Source organism: Phalacrocorax aristotelis, chromosome W, assembly GCF_949628215.1.
Source record: "Phalacrocorax aristotelis chromosome W, bGulAri2.1, whole genome shotgun sequence".
Classification (NCBI taxonomy): domain Eukaryota; kingdom Metazoa; phylum Chordata; class Aves; order Suliformes; family Phalacrocoracidae; genus Phalacrocorax; species Phalacrocorax aristotelis.
The window spans coordinates 5833407-5853260 of record NC_134310.1 but is presented as its reverse complement, the minus strand read 5'-3'; the positions used below and the strand labels follow the sequence as shown (position 1 = coordinate 5853260).

Sequence of the window (19854 nt, the reverse complement as noted above, 5' to 3'; positions counted from 1 at the left end):
GAACAGCCAAACTGTGGTTCGTTGCACCAATGAGCGGCGGAGGGAGGCGGTGCTACTTTCCCGGAAGTGGTGAGCGGTGCGGAGGGCAGCTGCTGGGTTACACCGGTGGTGGTGGGAGGTCGCAGCCATGTCGGAGCGGAAGGTGTTGAACGTGAGTTGGGGGGGGCGGGGGGGGTTCTCTGGCAGGGGGGATGGGGGGGTGTTTGTGGAGGTCCCCAGGCCGGGCTGGTCCTGGGAAGGGTCCCCTGATCGCTGAAGTTGGTCCTCAAACCGGGTGTGCTGGGGGGTCCCTGCTCGGCTAGGGGGGTCCCGAGGCGGGGAGGGATCCCTGAGGGGACTCTCAGGCTGGGAGGGGGATGTCGGTGGAGGGGCATCCCCAGGCTGAGGCTCCCGGCAGCGCTCGGATGGGGTTGGCAGGGGCCGGAGGGTTGAGGCCTAAAATCATGCAAGGGTTGTGGGGCCTGGGGGCGAGGACGGACAGACAGACGCCAGGGCATGACTCTGGCGGGCGGTCGTGGCCGGGGTGCTTGGCACCACATGCGTGATTAGTAGGGACACGCTGGCTCCTGGTGCACGGAGATGATGCCCGAGGCTGGTGTGGCAGCTGGGAGCCCGCCTGCCGCCGCTCACGCTCCTCTGGGTGACTCCGCGCCCAGCGCACACACGCCTCTGCTCTGTCTCTGTAGAAATACTACCCGCCGGACTTCGATCCTGCTAAGATCCCAAAGCTCAAACTCCCGAAGGACCGACAGTATGTGGTGCGGCTCATGGCCCCCTTCAACATGCGGTAAGAGGGGCCATACTGGTCAGAAGGAGGCAGCTCTAGAAGAGATGAGTTTGCTTAGGAATCATTTCACCTCCATATGCAGCAGGGGAGCTGCTGCCAGCAGCAGTTAGAGGCGACACAGATCAGAGGGAAAAGGGTAAGCGAGAGGGAAGAGACACTGTGAGTGATTTTGGGGTTCTTATAAGAGTAGGTACTGAATTTCCAAAGGAGAAAATAACCATTGCTTAGAACCTAACCTTACCTAGTTGAAGATGTCCCTGCTCACTGCAGGGGGTTGGACTAGATGACCTCCAAAGGCCCCTTCCAACCCAAGCCATTCTATGATTCTGTGAATGTGGGCTCACACCACCTGAAAATCACTTGGACTCTTCTTCGTCACTGTGTTCCCATTTTCTGATGTATTATGGGCTTTTCTTTCCCCTTCTCTAGATGCAAGACATGTGGTGAATACATCTATAAGGGGAAGAAGTTTAACGCCCGTAAGGAGACAGTTCAGAATGAGGTGTACCTGGGACTTCCCATCTTCCGCTTCTACATCAAGTGCACACGTTGCCTGGCAGAGATCACTTTCAAGGTGAAATATGTTCCGTATTTTCTGCACTCTCGCTTTCTGGGGAGGCCATGCATGCAGTCTGTGGATATGATGGGGTGCTGACCCCATTGGGAAGGGGTGTCCCAGCAAAGACCTAGTCTGAGCCTGGGCTTTTTGGTGTATCTTCCCTTTTCATGGCTGTTTGTAGTTCTGAAATGTCTCACCCATCCGTGGGCTGCAGCACATCAGCTGGAGCACAACAAAAGGCCATGGCTGATTGTCTGCTCTGTGATGTGAATGAAACTGGGAAACGTTTGAATGTGGCTCTGGAAGCAGACACAGGATGGCTGGAGCAGAGTTGCCCTGCTACAATGATTCTACTGTCTTGTTTCTTCCTTAGACAGACCCTGAGAACACAGACTACACCATGGAGCATGGCGCCACTCGCAACTTCCAAGCTGAGAAGCTCTTGGAGGAAGAGGAGAAAAGAATGCAGAAGGAGAGGGAAGAGGAAGAGCTTAACAATCCCATGAAGGTACAAGAATGTGCCCTTCTCTGCAGAACACAAACCTCTCCCCTGCCTTGGCTGGCTTTCCCCAGCAAAGCAGGTGAATTTGTAACTGTTGACTTAGTTCTTCAAGCTCCTGGGGTATTGCTGTGCTCTGGACAGGCAAGAGCCAACTCTCTGCCCTGAGGAGGTTTCCTCCTGTGTTGGAACCTGTGACAGGCTGCACCTTGCCCCAGTTTTTCCTGTCCTATTAAGACCCGAAAATGAGGATGGTGATGATCCTCTTAGTGCTTCCTGCCCTGTACTGTGGGCAGGAGGAGGCTGTGTTTGAGATGGCTGGCAGGCTGAGCTACCTCCCATAACCTGGCTTCCCTCTGGTCACCCAGGTCCTGGAGAACCGAACCAAGGACTCCAAGCTGGAGATGGAGGTTCTGGAGAACCTGCAAGAGCTGAAGGAACTCAACCAGCGCCAGGCAAATGTGGACTTTGAGGCAATGCTGAAGCAGTACAAGGAGTATGAGGAGGAGCAGAAGCGCAAGGAGCAAGAAGATGATGAGCAAGAGATGAAGTGAGTGGGCTGGAAGCATTCACGGGGATGTGAAATCAGCCATACTGGCCCTGGCCAGGCAGAGCTGCGTCTCACCCCTTCCTCAGCACCCCAAGAGCACTTAAGAGAAGGCCCTGCCTGAGGGGCCTGAGTTCCCAGGAGTTGTGTGGATGGGATGTAGTCCTAAGCAGGCTGTGAGGAGGTTGGGGACTGTTCGTCATGGCAAAGTGTTTAGTGAGGTGGAGGTAGAGGGGTTTTGGTGTCACTGGTGGGGAGATCCGGACTGTTGCAGGGGCCTGACTCCCCCTGAGAAGCATCCTCATGTGGAGAGGGAGTTTCTGCACCTGGCTGAGCCTGCGGATCTCAGTGCTATCGGGCACTGCTTTGAACATGACTTCTTAAAGAGCACCTGAGAAGGTGGATCCCATTGCACTGATGCTGTAAGGCTCCCCATAGAGCAAACAGCACAGGCACTGTGCGCGGCCAGCACCGCTCGGCATGGCGGTGGAACAGAGCGAGCTCTAACCCTCTGCACATGGCCTCTCTCCTTGCAGAGCTATGCTGGAGCAGGCCCAGAACCGGCGGCTGCTGGTAGACTCTGACTCTGACGAAGAGCCTGTGAAATCACGCACGAAGCCTGTGGAGAAGATTAAACCTACAGATATTTTGCAGGAGGTGAGCAGAGTCAGAGGCTCTTCCACCCACCGCAGCTCTTCCCCCAGACCAAATCCACTGTCCTGGGCTGCGTGTTGTCTCTTCTGTCCCTGCAATGCTAGAGTCCTAATGCCTGTCACGCATGAGCAGTTTAGAAAGCCTGTGTCCCTGTGCACTGAGCTGAAAGGAGACAGGGATCAGTTGGTGATTTTAGATCGTGTCTGCTGACAAAGGCTGGGAGGGACCTGCGCCCGTCCTTGCTCAGGATGTGCCTTCCCTTTCAGCCCGAAAAGGACGCGCTCGCCTATGCCTTGGTCGTGCTTCAGGCACAATTTCAGCACTCTGAAAATTACAGCAATGAAACCACTGCCTGGGACAGCCCCTCCTTTGGTTCTGTTTTGTCCGTGTTGAAGACATTCAGAACAAAAGAGCTTTCAGTGCCTGACTTGCAGGGGAGGGATTATCCTTGCAGACAGGCCCCTGCACCGCTGCTCTCCAATGTTGATCCATGTCTGCAGGGACCTCTGTCCAGTTGGATGAATCAAAGGTTCCCTATCTCTTAAGCCGGGCTGGGGTTAATCTGAGCGATGTTCCCTGGCCCAGCACTAATCCTCATGCCTGGGGGAGTTTGTTTCGGTGGCTGGACCACCTGCAGGCACGCGGTCCTGGCTGGCAGAGGTCCTGCAGCCCTGTGGCACGCATCTGGCTCCTCGTCATCCCAGGGCCAGCGCGTGGCTGTGCAAGGCTAGATTTAGCTGTCACAGGCAGCAGGACGTTTGTCTCCTAGGGCTGCAGCCTTTAGATCCATACCCCTGTTGTTTGTCTAGCTTGTGCCAGGCACTGCAGGGGGAGAATACCCCCCTTGGCTGCTCCAAGCAGCTGTCCTCATGTCTTTTGTGCTTTGTGCTGCTGTTTTTACCACTCCCTTCTCCCTCATCCCTCTGCCTCCCCTCTGAGGCCGGAGCACCCTAACACCAGCGCTCTGCTCTGCAGGACCCTCAGCCCCAGAGTAAGAAGCTGAAGACGGAGAGCTGGGAGCGGAGTGTGGGCAAATTGAACACCAAGTCCCAGCTGGCCGGGCTGGTCACAGTGAGGAAGCAGAAGCCGGGTCCTGCCCTGGGTAATGGGACAGAGAACCAAGGCACCACGGCCAAGACCGGTAACTGCTCACATGGGGTTGGGGTGGCCTGAGCTGGGCCATCTGGGAGGTGTCTGGCAGCACCCAAGCGGCATTTAGCTCTGTCTTCAGAGCCTGAATGCTCTCGGGTCAAGTCCTTGTTGTGGGACAGATGGGACCATGACCGTGTAAGAACAGGGGGTTGTCCCTGTTTACAGGAGATGTACCGATGGAGGAGAGGCTCCTTCCTGGCCCTTGGCAGTAAGCCAGGGCCTTGGAGAGAGACTGTCAGGGCCAGAAGCTTCAAAACAGTGCCTCTGTGTACAGATACAATGCTGGGAACCATCACAACAGTGAGATATGAAATATGAAAGAAAATTGCTTTGGTTTGGGGCCCTATTATAAAACCTGCCAAACCATCGGAATTTGTAAACTTTAAAGAAGTGGTGAAAACAAGCAGAAAGGCTTTCCAGCACCTACCTCATAGTTCACTGCCCCAGAAAGCCAGAGGAATTGGAGAAGGAACTGATGAATTGGTTGCTTCTGGGTTGATTGGTCCTAAGCCTTTGGCTTAGTAAGTCCCTCTGTCCTCAGGGTATTCCTGGGGAAGGACAGCTCTTGTAGTTGCCCCATTTTTGATCTGCTTTCCCCAGCCACCTGCTCCTGGCTGCTGGCAGGTTTGTTCAGCCAAATTACGGTGGAGGAGCTGCCCATCTTTCAAGGGCTCAGCTCTGCGCTGGCACAGGGCTATTTGCCTGTGACGCTGCCTTGCGCTTGCAGCTGACAGCTCGCATAGTCAAAGCCAAGAGCTGGCTCCTCTCCTCTTTTCCAGTCGCTGAAATCTCCCAGGGGGTTGCGGAGGGAGAAGGGGGTTTTGCAGACCTTGGGCCAACCTTGCTGCTTCCTCCCATTGCCACAAGGCAGAATCAGGAGGCTCCAGCCGAGGGGGCGCAGGGTTTCCTTGTCCACCCGGTTTAACCTTGCTGTCCTCATCAAGATACAGGCCGGGGGATGAGGCACTGCTCAGGCTCTGGCTCCGGCTGCCTTGTCTCCAGCTGCGAGCAGCCGGAGTGGCGAGGCAGGCTTGCATTTCCACGCGGCTGGTTGTACCGAGCCAGCGGGGTTTGCATGGGGAGGGCCCTACCTGATGGTGTCTGCTCTCTTGCTCGGCTTCCAGGCTCGTTTCCCACAGCAACGGGCACCACGTCCTCTCTCGGCTTGTTGGGGGCGTATTCGGACAGCGAGGACAGCACAAGTGACTGATGAGCAACCGAGCCAGCCCAGAGCAGGGATCGTGGGCTGTTCCCCCCTCCCAGCTGACAGCAGCTGCTCTCTGGAGCCCCAGCGCAGAGCTGGCGTCACGGCCAACAGGCCCAGCGGGGTTTCCAGGCCATCTGGAGTCCCAGCATCTTCACCTGTCCAGCCCGGGGTGTGTGTCCATCCTGCAATGGGGATGAGACCCCAGCCACCCTCCTTGGCTAACACCACCTGCAGCCTGAACCCAGATGAGCCAGTCAAGAAGACACCTTACTGGGAGGAGGGTACCACTGCTGCGTCGCAGCCGGTGAAAAGCCCTGATGCTGTTCCAGGCTGGCTGTGCCCAAACCCAGCTTCCAGAGCACAACACCTCCCAGCTCTGCACCCATAATGTGTTTGAAAGCACCGGGGCCGGCCGGGACCACGTAGTTTCTCTCTTCTGGTGGTGCCCACTCCCCTCACCACCACGCTGGTCATGCCTGGGCCTGGGTACGTGACTCACTGACCCTCCCATGGCAATAAAGGGACCTCAGGGCCTTCCCTCCTGCCCTGCGTCCCTGCAGGGAGCAGGGGGAAGGCAGGAGCTCAGCGCCCCTCTTTTGCCGTGGGAGGAACCGTCACCACCACTTCTCCGGCCCTGGATGTCTCCTGACCCATCCCTGTGGGGCTCAGCTCCTGCCTTTGTGGGGTGAGCCTGAATCCCCCGTTGTTTCACTGTTAGAGGTGACACGTTCTGCAGCACGCACGTGGCGGGGGGCTCATCTAGTCCCCGCTGCAGGGACAGGGCCGTCCCAGCTGTCCTGCCACCAGCCTCCTTCCCATGCCCTCCCGTGCCCCAGCCACCCCGGCAGCTTGGTGACAAACCCCGCCATTCGTAGAGCGCCTGGGTCTGCTCGGCTCACCGGCAGCCACGACCTGGTAATAAATTGGATGTGTCAGAGCTGGTTGCCTCTTCATCTTCCAGAACAGTAATTTGTACACAAGCAGTGGGTCCTGCTCGTGTGGGTTTGGCAGGGGCAGCCCCAAGGGCCCCTACCCCGATGACATGGGTCCACACACCCTTCAGAAGGACTGACCCACCCTGGGGTGTCCACCTGTCCCAGGCACGGCTTGGTGTGGGGCTCTTCATCTCCTCTCGATTTCCTCCTTATTGAGACACCCAGCTCTTAATTGATGAGCAGCTTTGCGCTAATTAACCCTCTCTCAGAGCCTCACAAATGGCTCTGTGCCTTGGGCTGCAGGGCCAGGGGCTGGGGGGGGTCGTGTTTCTGAGAGCTGGGGAGAAAAGGCTGCTCCCCCCATCCCAATTAGCATTCCCTGCACGTGCGTTGTAATTAGCCTCTTCAAATATTAATGCTGAATATCGGGCTCAGCCCCGGGGTTTGTGTTGCATGGGGTCTGTCAGAAGCCGCTCTGTGGGGCTGGCAAAGCTGGGGGCAGGGGGGCCTGGCCACAGGGTCCCCCCAGTTGTGTCCTGATCCCACACATGTGCCCCCCCACCGGCTCACTGCACCCCCCCGCACCAGGCCAGGATACCGGGAGAGGGACCTTTGTTCTGGGAAGAGACAATACCAAGAGCCAAGTCGGGGCATGGTTGGGGGCCCCCGGCCCTCCTGACCCACCCAGCGTGGTCCCTGACGGTCCCCCCCCAAAACAATGGGATGGGCGGGGGCGGGGCCCACTGCCCACCATGTTGGGCTCCTTGGGGGGATGCAGGTGACCCTGCAATGTAGAGGGGTCCATCTTCCTCCCCTAGAACCCCCAAAACCCTCTGCCTCTGTTCCCCCTCAGCCCTTTCCCGGTGCCCCGATTTCCCCCCTCCGGGGGCAGCCCCGGGAGCCCAGAGGGGCGTGGGGGTGTCCTATAGCCCGGGGGGTCCCGGTGACCCCCACTTCTCTCGCTGTCCCACGCGGGGGGGGCCGTCCCGGTGTCACTTGGGGGTCCCGGTGACCGCCGTCACCGCGGGGGGGGGGGGGGGGGTCAGCCCTCCCCTAGCGGTACTCCCTGCCCTCCCGGTGCCCCGCCCGCGGGTCTCGCCCCCAATCCCGGTGCCCCCCCTCCGTGCCGGTGCCCCCCCGGAGAGGCGGGCGCGGGGGGTTGGGGGGGGGGCCGGGGGCTCCGGTCCTCGCCGCGCGCGGCGGCGACACAAAGCGGCTCCCGGCGGCGGCGGCGGCGGCGGGGGGGTCCCGGCGCGCCCGCGGTCCCGGTGCCGGGCGGCCCCGCCATGGCCAAGTGGCTCCGGGAGTACCTGGGCCGGGGGGCCCGGCGCTCCCCCCCCCGCCCGCCCCAGCCCGACTATAGCGGCGGCGAGCGCCGCCCCACCGGCACCGGGAGCGGGCCCCCGCCCGGCGCTCCCCCCGGCGCTGCCCTCCGCGGCCCCGCTGCCTCCCCTCGGCACCGGCTGGTGCGGGTGGGGGGCGCGGGGCCGGGGGGCGGCCCCCGCCGCCTGGAGCAGGTAGGAGAGGGGGGCGCCGGCGGGCAGCGGCGCGTACCGGGGGGGTCAGCGGGGCAGGACCCGGCGGGAAGCGTCGGCACCGGGGTGGGCGGCGAAGGGACCGGGGGGTGCAGTGGGGCAACGGGGGGAGGGGGCCTGAGGGGAGGAACGAGGGGCTCCGGGAGCACCGGCGAGCAGAACCGGGGTGGGCACCAGCAGGACCGGGAGGCTCCGGGGAGCAGGACCCAGGGTGTACCGGAGAGGTGTGAGTGGGGCAGCCGGGGGAGAGTGGGGGGGTCGGGGGAGCGAGGACCGGGGGGAGCTGGGGGCACAGAGGGGTTGGGGGGGAGATGGGAAACAGGGTACGGGGAGTGAGAGGGGCTGGGGAGAAGGACTGGGGGTACCACGGGGAACCAGGGAGAGCCAAGGGGTCGGGGGGGGGGGCAGCGGGGCACTCGGAGGAGGAGCTGGGGTCACTGGGAGAGAGAACTGGGGGGAGGGCTGGGGGTGGCAAGGTCACTGGGAGAGCGGGAAGGGGAAAGGTGTCGGGGGACAAAGGGACTGGGTGGGACAGAGTGGAGAAAGTGCTGGGGACATCCGTATCAGGGACCTGGGGGAGCCTGCAGGGTCCCGGGGAGGCGACCCAGGGACTGAGGACCTGGGGGGGGCAGTGGGGGGTCCCGTCCCACCCAGAGCATCCGCCCACAGGGCCCCGGTGAGAGCGAGTACTCAGAGCCCTTCGAGGGGGATCAGGACCCAGCGCCCGAGGGTGGCTGCGAGGAGTCCGGCGAGGCCACAGGTGGGTGACACCCTGGGCAACCCCCCCTGCACCCAGCCCCGTGGGGGTCCTGCGGCCAGGACCCCCGCTCATCCTGTCCCTGCCATGTCCCTGCTTGTCCCCAGGGTGCCAGCGGCAGGGCGAGGGCCGGCGGGCAAGGCCGCGGCAGGGACCCCAGCTCTACGACACCCCTTACGAGGAGTGGGAGACGGCAGGGGAGGGCCCAGGGGTGCCCACTGCCCGGGAGAGCCGCCTGCCCCGTGACGACGAGCGCCCAGCCGATGAGTATGACCAGCCCTGGGAGTGGAAGAAGGATCACATCTCGCGGGCGTTCGCAGGTGACAGCATCCCCAGGGCACTGGGTGCCACCCTTGGGTCCCCCAGCCCCACATCCCCCAGCTCCCATGGGTACCACCCCTGTGTACCACCCCTGGGCCCCCCAGCATCCCCCAGCACCCATCGGACACCGCAGCAAGGCAGAGCTGTGGCAGGGACGTGTGGGATGTTCCTTCATGTGCTGGCACTGAGAGGTGCCCCCCAGCAGCAGGCAGGGGTGCTGGGACCCCACGGTGGGGTGACATCCTCCCTTTGGCCCCACAGTGCAGTTCGAGAGCCCTGAGCGCTCCCCCAGCCTGTCCCGGCAGCTGCCGCGGCCCCCTCGGCCCCCTACAGGCGCCCGGCTGGGCTGCCCCCCCAGCCCCAGGCACGTGGACACCTCGCTGCCCCTGGAGAAGCAGGCGTGAGTCTGGGGGGCGGGGTCCCTCCTCCATGGGGTGGCATCAACATCCCAGGATACGTTGTGGCATGGAGGCAGCCCTCTGGGTTGGAGGGTCCCCCACAGATGGGTCCCCACAGTGTGGAGGGTGCCCCATGGCACGGATGGGTCTCCATGATGTGGAGGGTGCCCTGTGGAGTGTGGTTGGGTGCCCATGGCATGGATGGGTCCCCATGGTGTGGAGGGTGCCATGTTGGGTGTGGTTGGTCCCTTTGACATGGTTGGGTGCCCTATGGCATGGATGGGTGCCCATGGTGTTGGGTGCCCTGTGGCATGGATGGGTACCCCTGCCATTGAGCATCCTCATGGGGTGGAGGGTGCCCATGGCATATGGGGTCCCCATGATGTGGAGGGTGTCCCATGGGGTGTGGTTGATCCCTTTGACGTGGTTGGGTGCCCTGTGGCATGGATGGGTCCCCATGACATGGAGGGTGTCCCGTGGGCTGTGGTTGGTCCCTTTGATGTGGTTGGGTGCCCCATGGCATGGGTGGGTCCCCATGGTGTGGAGGATGCCCCATGGTCCCTTTAGTGTGGATGGGTGCCCCGTGCCACAGAGAGTGCCCCGCAATGTTGATGGGTCCAAGTGGTGGGGACAGTGCCCCAGGGCATGGAGGGTGCCTCACGGTGCAGATGGGTCCTGGGGCCCCCAGTGCTGTGTGGTGGGGTGCCATGTCCCAGGGTGCCACGTGCCGGTGTGATACATGCCACCACGCAGGTGGTACCACGGCCCCATTGGGCGGGCGGGCGCCGAGACGCTGCTGGCGCTGTGCCGCGAGGGCAGCTTCCTGGTGCGGGACTGCGAGACCAGCCCCGACGACTACTCGCTCTCGCTCAGGTGAGCATGGGGCTGCTGGGGGAGCACAGGGACGGCCCTGGGGACAACCCAGGCTTCAGAGGGGGTCACAGGGAATGCCTGGGCAGAGGGGCTGGGTTCTGAGCATGGTACTTGCATCCACATGCTGGCGAGCTTTTGCGTGTTCCCCCCACAATCCATGTTGCTGTACCCCCACGTATGCAAGGGCGGCCAGACCGTGTGCTGGTGCCTCAGTTTCCCCTCCCCACCCACAGGAGCAGCCATGGCTTCGTGCACGTGAAGCTCACGCGGACACGGGAGCAGCACTTCATGCTGGGCCGCGCCGGGGCCGCCTTCCCCTCGGTGCCTGAGGCTGTGCGGCACTACACAGCGCGGGCGCTGCCCGTCCGTGGTGCCCGCCACCTCTCCCTGCTCTACCCCGTGGCCGTACAGCCCCTGTGAGCCCAGCACTGTTGGGCACCCCCCAGCTGTGCCCCCCACCCTGGTCCCACAGCGAAGCACCCCCATTAAAAGCTGATGCGCAGCCCCTGCCCACTGTGTGCTCTGTGCCGTGTTGGCGTGGCGACGCTCTGGTCCCTCTTGGGGCTCAACTCTGTGGTGCCCCTGGGGGAAGGCATGACACCCTCAGGCAGGACAACGTGGTGGCCCTGCCACCCCTCCCGTCCTGGTCCCGCCACATGGGCTCCTGCCCTTGCACCCACTCCCACCCCAGGGGACTGGGCGAGGTGAGGTGTCTGGATGTCCCCCCCTCCTTCCACCGCAGGACCTGGCCTTGGGGACAAAGCGTGGGGGTGACACTGCTCAGGGTCACCCACATTAGCCTCACACAAGCTTGCCTACATGGCAGGGGGAGGATGATGGCACTAGGCCCCCCCGGGGGGACGATGTCGGGGGAGCGAGTGCTTCCTGTGTGGTCAGCACAGCGCAGCCAGGTGCCAGTGAGAAACGAGGCCACGGACCGCAGAGCAGCTTTCCTGAAACGGGGGGGGGGGGGGGGGGGCCCAGAAGCCCGCTGTCTCCCAGCCAGACGCCACCCCCCCACCCCCCGGCACACCAGACATGAGCTGCCCACGCTGGGTGTGCTGGGGGGGGCACCAGATGCCACGGGGGTGGGTGCTGTGGGCACTGCACAGAAGACAGCGAGCGGGAGGCAGGATGCTGCAAACAGCTTTTTGGGGGCTTTTCTTGCAGAAAGGTAGAGCTTGGTGGGGGGAGGTGCCCCTGCCCCGCCAGCTCGGGCATCGGCAGCACACCGGGACATGGATCCTCTCAGGGCTGGGGGGCTCTGGGGGGGCCCATGCCCGCTGGAGCCCCCTCCCAGTACATGCTGTTCTCTCTCACTCCGGGGTTGGCAACAGCTTCGTGGGGGCCCGCACCGAGGGAGGCAGCATGTTCAGGTAGATGACTGTGTCTGGGGGGGCAGTGGGTGTTGGAGGGGCGCAGGGCCAGGCATGGCCAACACTGTCCCCCCGAGACACAGCACGGTGGCTGACACAGCCCCGGGGGACCCTCTGTGAGACCCCTGGGGGACCCATTGGGTGCCCCCAGCCCCAGGAGGTGCCTGGGGTAAGCCCCGATGAGCAGGCAGGGTGCAGTGGGCTGGGGGGGTACGGGCAAGGGAGTATTGGGCTGCAGGGGTACGTGGGGCAGGTGGGCACAGGGGTATTTGGCCATGAGGCAGAGTACAAGGGAGGTGGGTGTGGGCTATCTGGGGGGGAGAGGGGCTTGGGGGTGTTTGGGGTAGGATAGGCACAGGGCAGAAAGGCACAGGGGCAAATGGGGACGGGGTATTTGGGGACAGCGTTACCTGAGTTCCTGTGCCAGCACCGGTGACCGAAGAAAGCCAGCCCCAGGAGGAGCACCGTGCCCCCCAGGGCCCCCACCAGGCCCCACACCAGCTCTGCAAACACACCCGGCTGGGGCCACCAGCTTGGCACCGCTGGCACCCAGGCACATGGACTCTGGCATGGGGGGGACAGTGAGGACAGCAAAACCATGCTTACCTCTGTGATGTTCTCCATCAGCTGCTGCCAGCGAGGGGAAAGCGGAGTCAGGGTGTCCCAAACCCTGTCCCTGTCCCCATCCCCATCCCTGTCCCCATCCCTCCTGCACTGCAGCCACCCTGAACCCTCCGGGCATCTCCCTGCATGGACCCCATTAACCCCCATGGTGACGCCACCTCCCAGGGACCCCTTCACCCCCCACCATGGCACCATGTTGCACGGATCCCGCCAAGGCTCCTGGGGAGACGGAGCAGAGCGAGGGCCCCTCCCCGGGTACCTGTGCTGATGCTGAGCAGGGTGCCGTTGCCGGTGGCCGTGCTGTGGCGGGGGATCTCGAGGGTGATGCGGCAGAGGTAGCGCCCCGCATCGTCCCCCCGTGCCTGGTGGAGGCTGAGGGTGGCACAGGGGGGCTGCCAGGCCAGGTGAAGGCGGGGTAGGCAGGGAGCCAGGGTGGTGGGGGCGGTGGAGGCGGTGGGGTACAGGCGGGCGTCACACAGCACCGTGTGCCCCACGTCCTTCACCCACTCGATACGCAGCATCTCCCAGGGCTCGGTCACCAGCACCTGGCACCCCAGGGCCACCTCGCCACCCACCGTCACCCACGCCTCGCCTGGATCCTGGCTCACCTGCAGAGCACCTGCTGCCGGGGACAACGTCGGGGTCACGGCGGGCTGTCACCCACCACCTCGGTGGTCCCCAAGGGCCACCCATGGGGCTGAGGGTACTGGGGCACCTCGGGGACCAGGAGCCATGTTTGCTGCCTGCACGTCCTCCCTCACCACTGCTTCCAGCCACGAGGCACACTGCACGTCCCTCTGTCCCCATCCTGTCCACCCATGTCTGTCCCCTTCCTGTCCACCCCAACCTCTGTCCCCATCCTGTCCCCACACATGCTATCTGACCCCATCCTGTCCCCTCCCCATGTCCCCATATCTGTCCCCACTGCCTCTGTCCTGCCCCCCCACCACAGACATGTCACCCATCTCTGTCCACCCACCTGTCCCCATCCTGTCCCCATGTCTGTCCCTCCCTCTGTGTCCCCAACCTCTCTCTGGTCCCCACTCTCTTGTCCCCACTCTGGTCCCCAACCTCTCTCTGGTCCCCACTCAGGACAGATGCCCCCTTGCCCCGGCCATCACACAGGGGCCAGCCTGAGCCCCTGCCCCCTCAGTGGCCCCCAGACAGCCTGTCCCCAACCCCACAGCCTGGCCATGGGGACCTAGGCACTGTCCCCTCTGTGTCCCCGCTCAGCCCTGTCCCCCCACTCACCACCAAGGAGGACACCGAGGACTCGGAGCACCCACATCCCCATGCCAGCACCAGCCCAGCCACGCCTCTCTGAGGGGCTGCGTCCTCAAGGGGCCCTTGTCCCCAGGCTGTCCTTGTCCCCAGAGTGCCGCTGTCCCCGAAGCCTTGTGGCCCCTCGTCACCCAGGCTGACTCGCTGTGACACCACGGCTTCCTGCCACCGCGCTGCGCAGGCCAGGGGAGAGGGACAGGGATGGGGATGGGGACGGGGACTGAGGTGGGGACGGGTAGGGGGACAGGGATGGGGACAGGAATGGGGCCAGGGATGGGGACAGAGATGGAGATGGGGATGGGGACTGAGATGGGGATGGGGAGGGGGACAGGGATGGGGACAGGGATGGAGACGGGGATGGAGATGGGGATGGGGACAGGGATGGGGACAGGGATGGGGCCAGGGACAGGGATGGGGACGGGGATGGGACAGGAATGGGGACAGGGATGGTGGACACCATCTGGAGCAAGGGCAGGGGATGGCACCTCCACGGGCCCTCACCCCGGGTGAGAGGTCCTGGGTTGGTTCCAACCTGGCCCCACATGCAGGGACGTGCCACCTGGGGACCCCGGCCGGGACCTCCTGGGAGGGGACACATCCTGACCCCAGAGTGGGCTGGAGGGGCCCAGCATGGCCTTGCAGGGAGAGCTGGGAGGGTGGGGGGTCCCGCACTGGGAGACACCCACCAGGGTGGCACTGCCACCCACCACAGCACGCCTGCGGCTCCTGTGCCCCATCCCCGGGGGGCCCAGCAGTGCCCCTGCCTTGGGGTGGGGGTGTCCCGGCCCCAGGGGGCTCCCTGGAGTGGGGGGTGCTGCACTGGGAGGGTGTCAGCAGGTCTCCCTCCCCGGGGGGGGTGGGGGGTGGGGAAACACAGGTTTTCCGGGGGGGGGGTCTGAGGCTCCCCCTTGCTGGAGGGGCGGGGCCCAGTCCCGGGGGGATTCCTCAGACCCCGCCCCCCGGACTACATCTCCCAGCATGCCGCGGGGCACGGCCCGAGGCCACGCCCCCAGCCCCTCCCTGCAGCCGGACTACGCTTCGCGTCGTGCCCCGCGGCCGGGCGGAGCCGGGGCGGGGCGGGGCGGGGCGGGGCCGGGGTCGCCGCTCCCCCTTTGTTGGTGGCGGCGGGGCCGAGCGGCGGCGGCGCCGGCCCGGTATGGGCGACCAGGTGGGCCGGGCCGGGCCGGGCCGGGCCGGGGGCGAGGGGGGCGGGTGATGGGGGGGTTGAAGATGGAGGGAGGGAGACGAAGGGATGGAGGAGGGGGGGATGGAGAGGGAGGGAGGGAGGGAGGGAGGAAGGGGGGATGGAAGGAGGGATGGAGGAAGAGGGGGGATGGAGGGAGGAGGAACAGAGGGATGGAGAAGGAAGGATGGAGGAAGAGGGGATGGAGGGATGGAGGAAGGAGGAACAGAGGGATGGAAAAGGAGGGATGAAGGAAGGAGGATCATAGGGGATGAAGGTCTGGAGGAAGGAGGGATGGAGGTGTGGAAGAAGGAGAGATGCAGGGGTTAGGGATGGCAAAGGAGGGAAGGAGGGAGCAGGAGGGGTGCAGGAGGGATGGAGGGGAGCAGGAGGGAGGGATGGAGGGGTGCCAGAGGGATGGGGGGGAGCAGGAGCGAGGGATGGAGGGGTGCAGGAGGGACGGATGGGAGCAGGAGGGAGGGCAGAAGGGATGGAGGGGTGCAGGAGGGATGGAGGGGTGCAGGAGGGGTGCACGGATGTCCCCCTCGCTGCCCTCGCTCAGCCCTCACACACACACACTCGCACTTGCCAAGTCATCCCGCTCCCGCCATGCCAGCAGAGCCCTGGCCGCTGGGTCCCCAGGGCCCGGCAGGGGTGGGGAGTGGGGGAACGGTGGGGGGATGGCTGGGGGGGGCGGAGGGGAGGTGGGGACTGGGGGGCCTGACCAGGGGCGGGGGGGGCCGGGCAGGAGGCTCTGCGGAAGATCATCACCACCCTGGCCGTGAAGAATGAGGAGATCCAGAACTTCATCTACTCCCTCAAGCAGATGATGCAGAATGTGGAGGTACTGAGGACCCTGCCCTCCCCTTTGGGACACCCATTCCCACCCCGGGGTCCCACACTCGGGTGGTGTGTCACCCTGCTGACCCCCCCACCCCCATGGTGTTTTGACCAGGCCAACTCATCGCGGGCGCAGGAGGACCTGGAGGGCGAGTTCCAGTCGCTGTACACGCTGCTGGACGAGCTGAAGGATGAGATGCTGATGAAGATCAAGCAGGACCGCGCCAGCCGTACCTATGAGCTGCAGGTCAGCGCCCACCCTGCGTGACCCCCCCACCCCCATGGCACCTTTGCCCACCGCTGCCCCTCTCCCCTCCCCATGCCAGGCCCAGCTGGCTGCCTGCGCCAAGGCCCTGGAGAGCTCGGAGGAGCTGCTGGAAGCGGCCAACCAGGCCCTGGAGACGGCCAACCACCACGACTTCCCCCAGGTGCGTCCCCGCCGGCGCAGGGGGATGTCCCCAACCGGCTGCCTCCCATGCCAGGGGTGTCCTGACCCCCCCCCTGCTGGCTGGTCAATGCCACCCTGGGGCTGCGCTCACCCTGGGCAGGTACCCTCCTTTCTTTCTGTGCTGGGCACTGGGGCAATGCTGGGCTGGCTGTGCCCGCTGCAGGGCTGGGTGGGAGCACAGAGACCCCTGCCGGGGTGATCCCCCACCTGCCCAGAGCCGCTCGGTGTCCCCTTTTTCCCATGACAAAGGGGACACCATGGCAGGGACACGGGGGACACCGGCAGGCGTATGGCATGCTGCGCCATGGGGGTGCTGCGGCAGGGGTGCTGGGGTACCACGGCGGGGATGCGGTGCCATGGGGTACTGCAGCGGGGATGCTCTGCCATGCTGGCACCGGAGCAGGAGTCCGGGCACGCTGTACCGCGCTGGCTCCTGGCACTGCTGTCTCACCTGCTTATTTTTTTTCCTCCTCTTTTCCTCTGCGCTCGCAAGGCTGCCAAACAGATCAAGGATAGGTACGGCACCCCCGTGCCCCCCAGTCCCACTAACCCCCACCCTCTTCCCAGCCAGGGCCCCGCGGTTGGTGGCCCGTGGGTGCTGGGGTGGCCCTGCCCACCCTTCCCACCTCCCCACGGCCACGCAGGGCAGGGGGTGAGCAGTCAGGGCTGGGTGGGTGTCTGGCTCCCGGCCCCGCTGACCCTCAGCCCCGTGTCCCTCGTGCAGTGTGACAATGGCACCCGCCTTCCGCCTCTCGCTCAAGGCCAAGGTGAGCGACAACATGAGCCACCTGATGGTGGATTTTGCCCAGGAACGCCGCCTGCTCCAGGCCCTCGCCTTCCTGCCAGGTATCGCCTGCAGGCAGCGGGTGACGGGGGCACGGGGACACAGGGCACGGCACCCGGGTTTCTCCCGGCGCAAGGGGAGGGCAGTGCGGGGGGCACAGAGGGCTGTGCCAGCCTGGCAAGGGGACAGTGCAAGGATGGGGGTCCAGGGTTTAAGGGGTGCGCTGGGTGCCAGGGGATGGGGTGAGGAGCTGGGGTGCCAGGCCTCAGGCACCCTGTGGTACACCCATCCAGAGGGGCGAGAAGGTGCCAGGGATGGAGGGATGAGGGGGTTTGGGTACTGTGCCTGGGGGTGCAGCGGGCACCATGCCCAGGGTCTCTGGGATGCCACACATGGGGTCCCTAGGGTGCTGAGCCCGTGGGACCTATGGGTGCCCTGGGGGTGCTGGGGACACCCTGGCTGTCATCAGGGCTGCAGCGGTGGGGGGACATTGGCACGGCTACTCCCATGGGCAGTGCCCAGCACCCCTGAGATCGACCTGGCGGAGTCGCTGGTGGCCGATAACTGTGTGACGCTGGCCTGGAGGATGCCTGACGAGGACAGCAAGATTGACCACTACGTGCTGGAGTACCGCAAGACCAACTTCGAGGGGCCACCCCGTGCCAAGGAGGACCAGCCCTGGATGGTGGTCGAGGGCATCAAGGGCACCGAGTACACCCTCTCCGGTGAGGGCACGGGGCAAAAGCAGCCCCAAACGTGCGGGGTGGGAGCAGGCACTGCAGGTGGCAGGGGTCTGGGGCTGTTCCAGGGGGCTGGGTGGCAGTGCCAGGCTTTGCAGGGGACATGGGGGCCATGATGCCCCACCATGCCCGACTTTGTGACCCCGCTGTACCCGCAGGGCTGAAGTTTGACATGAAGTACATGAATTTTCGGGTACGGGCATGTAACAAGGCTGTAGCAGGCGAGTTCTCCGAGCCGGTCACTTTGGAAACGAGAGGTGGGTACCGGGGGTGGCAGAACATGTGTCACCCACCCCATGCCACCCCAGGCTGCCCCTTCCCAAGCGTGCCAGCGGTCCACAACACCTTGGTGCCAGGCGAGGGAGGGGGGGGACGCGCTGACAGTGGCTGTCCCCAGCGTTCATGTTTCGGCTGGACGCCAGCACGTGCCACCAGAACCTGCGGGTGGAGGAGCTCAGCGTGGAGTGGGATGCCACGGGCGGCAAGGTGCAGGACGTCAAGGCACGCGAGAAGGATGGCAAGGGCAGGACGGCCTCACCCGCCAACTCACCTGCCAGGTAATGTCACCCCCCTTTGTCACCCCAGCATTGTCCCCACCCCGGGTAATGCCGTCCCAGCCCTCTTTGCCGGCGTCCATCTGTCCTAGGGTGGTGCAGTCGCCCAAGAGGATGCCCTCGGGGCGCGGGGGCAGAGATCGCTTCACCGCCGAGTCCTACACGGTTCTGGGTGAGAGCCAGGGGCACCCACTGGGTACTGGTGGGGACCTGGCAGGGCTGGGGACAGGACAGGGCACCCTGTGGGTGCACCAGGTAGAGCTGTGCCCCATGCCCACAGGTGACACACTGATCGATGGCGATGACCACTACTGGGAGGTGCGGTATGACCGGGACAGCAAAGCTTTCGGTGTGGGGGTGGCATATCGCAGCCTGGGCAAATTCGATCAGCTGGGCAAAACCTCGGCCTCCTGGTGCCTCCACCTCAACAACTGGCTGCAGGTCAGCTTCAGCGCCAAGCACGCCAACAAGGCCAAGGTGCTGGACGTGCCCGTGCCCGACTGCATCGGCGTCTACTGCAACTTCCACGAAGGTGGGTGGGGGACGGGGCAGTGCCAGGGATGGGCGCAGGGACTGCCACCACCGCGGGCACTGCCACCATCATAGGCACTGCCACCACCACGGACACTGTGTTGGGGGTCTGCAAGCCCTGTCCCCACCTGTGAGCCCCCTCTTTGTCCCCCTCCCCGTGCCCGCAGGGTTCCTGTCCTTCTACAACGCCAGGACCAAGCAGCTGCTCCACACCTTCAAGGCCAAGTTCACACAACCGGTGCTGCCAGCCTTCACGGTAAGGGGCAGGCAGAGCTGCGCAGCTCTCTGGGGCTGCCGGCTGGGGGGTTCAGCCCCCCCCGATCCCCGTGCCTGCCCTCCCCCCCAGCCCAGCCACGCTTCTGTGCCCACAGGTCTGGTGCGGCAGCTTCCATGTCTCCTCGGGCTTGCAGGTGCCCAGCGCGGTGAAATGCCTCCAGAAACGTAACAGCACGGCCAGCAGCTCCAACGCCAGCCTGCCCTAGAGCCGTGCCCCCCACCATGGGCACCCCCCAGGCAAGAGCACTGAATGTACCCCCTACCACCTCCCCAGACCCCACCCCCCCCCATACACTGCACTGGCAGGGCTGTGCCAGCCCCCAGAGCTGGGGTGCACCAGCACCCACAGCCCCGCCAGCTGACCCCACCCCGACTCTGTGCCACCCCTCCATCGCTGGCACCGGGCTGGGCACGTCACCCCTCACCATTGAGAGCTGCTTCTGGCCTGAAGAATAAATTGGGATGTAGGTGTGACGTGGCCGTGGCTGGGGCACAGGGCGCTGGCTGGCACCAGCCCGAGGTGGGGAAGGGGATTTGGGGGAGGGGCTTTGCCGGTGCCACCCCCACAGCACAAGGAGCCGGGACAGGGCCGAGCGGGGCAGTGTCTTTATTTGGGATGGTGCCTGGGGTGATGCCCCCCAAATATGTGGGTTGGGGGTCCATTGCTTGCCCCCTCCCTGGGCTGTGCTGCCTGCACCCCACCCCAGTGCCACCCCAGCCCTCGGGGCGCTGCCAGGTGAGCTCCTCCACCATGCCTGCACCATGGGGCCGGGGGGGTGAGCTGGGCAGAGGACTCAGGCCCCCTCCTTGCCCCCCACCAGCCCCCGCAGAGGGACCACCACTCATCCCCATTGCCCCCCTGGGCTGGTGAGAGGACCCAGGCGTCCGGGTCCTGGCACCCCCTCCTGTTCCCCCTCTTCCAGGCCTCTCCCCTGCCAGGCATCCAGACCTGCCCCCCCACCGTGGTCATGAGGGAGCAGCAGGGCTCAGCCT

The 19854-nt window shown here is 64.6% G+C and overlaps 5 protein-coding genes across 7 annotated transcripts in view; 4 read left to right on the top strand and 1 right to left on the bottom strand.

The window, feature by feature from the left end:
* Positions 1 to 19854, bottom strand: part of HNRNPM (heterogeneous nuclear ribonucleoprotein M) — an 86961-nt gene that overhangs the window by 28932 nt on the left and 38175 nt on the right. The window lies entirely within an intron of this gene.
* YJU2 (YJU2 splicing factor homolog) lies at positions 59 to 6342 on the top strand. Its single transcript, XM_075077102.1, has 8 exons — positions 59 to 151; positions 687 to 787; positions 1217 to 1361; positions 1720 to 1854; positions 2214 to 2395; positions 2929 to 3049; positions 4022 to 4187; positions 5323 to 6342. The coding sequence occupies exons 1-8, from the start codon at positions 128 to 130 to the stop codon at positions 5406 to 5408; spliced, it is 960 nt and encodes a 319-aa protein (XP_074933203.1). The 5' UTR covers positions 59 to 127; the 3' UTR covers positions 5409 to 6342.
* On the top strand, positions 7424 to 10726 carry SHD (Src homology 2 domain containing transforming protein D). The gene is made up of 6 exons (XM_075076810.1): positions 7424 to 7857; positions 8545 to 8635; positions 8740 to 8952; positions 9215 to 9353; positions 10105 to 10224; positions 10458 to 10726. Exons 1-6 carry the CDS (start codon positions 7627 to 7629, stop codon positions 10642 to 10644), a joined length of 981 nt encoding a protein of 326 aa, XP_074932911.1. The 5' UTR covers positions 7424 to 7626; the 3' UTR covers positions 10645 to 10726.
* FSD1 (fibronectin type III and SPRY domain containing 1) lies at positions 14590 to 19335 on the top strand. 3 transcript variants are annotated; one of them, XM_075077859.1, is made up of 13 exons: positions 14590 to 14673; positions 15437 to 15532; positions 15644 to 15775; positions 15855 to 15956; positions 16470 to 16492; positions 16701 to 16822; positions 17276 to 17485; positions 17659 to 17757; positions 17898 to 18057; positions 18147 to 18226; positions 18335 to 18586; positions 18753 to 18841; positions 18957 to 19335. In XM_075077859.1, exons 1-13 carry the CDS (start codon positions 14662 to 14664, stop codon positions 19065 to 19067), a joined length of 1488 nt encoding a protein of 495 aa, XP_074933960.1. In that variant the 5' UTR covers positions 14590 to 14661; the 3' UTR covers positions 19068 to 19335. The 3 variants fall into 3 exon arrangements, with proteins under 3 accessions (XP_074933960.1, XP_074933962.1, XP_074933961.1); XM_075077861.1 differs by lacking the exon at positions 16470 to 16492 and having other exon boundaries at positions 14596 to 14659; XM_075077860.1 differs by lacking the exon at positions 16470 to 16492 and having other exon boundaries at positions 14600 to 14673; positions 17346 to 17485.
* Positions 14691 to 19854, top strand: part of CHAF1A (chromatin assembly factor 1 subunit A) — a 62388-nt gene continuing 57224 nt past the window's right edge. The window contains exon 1 of the mRNA XM_075077835.1: positions 14691 to 14703. The gene's annotated coding sequence lies outside the window, so the exon portion shown is untranslated. The remainder of the gene's footprint in view (positions 14704 to 19854) is intronic.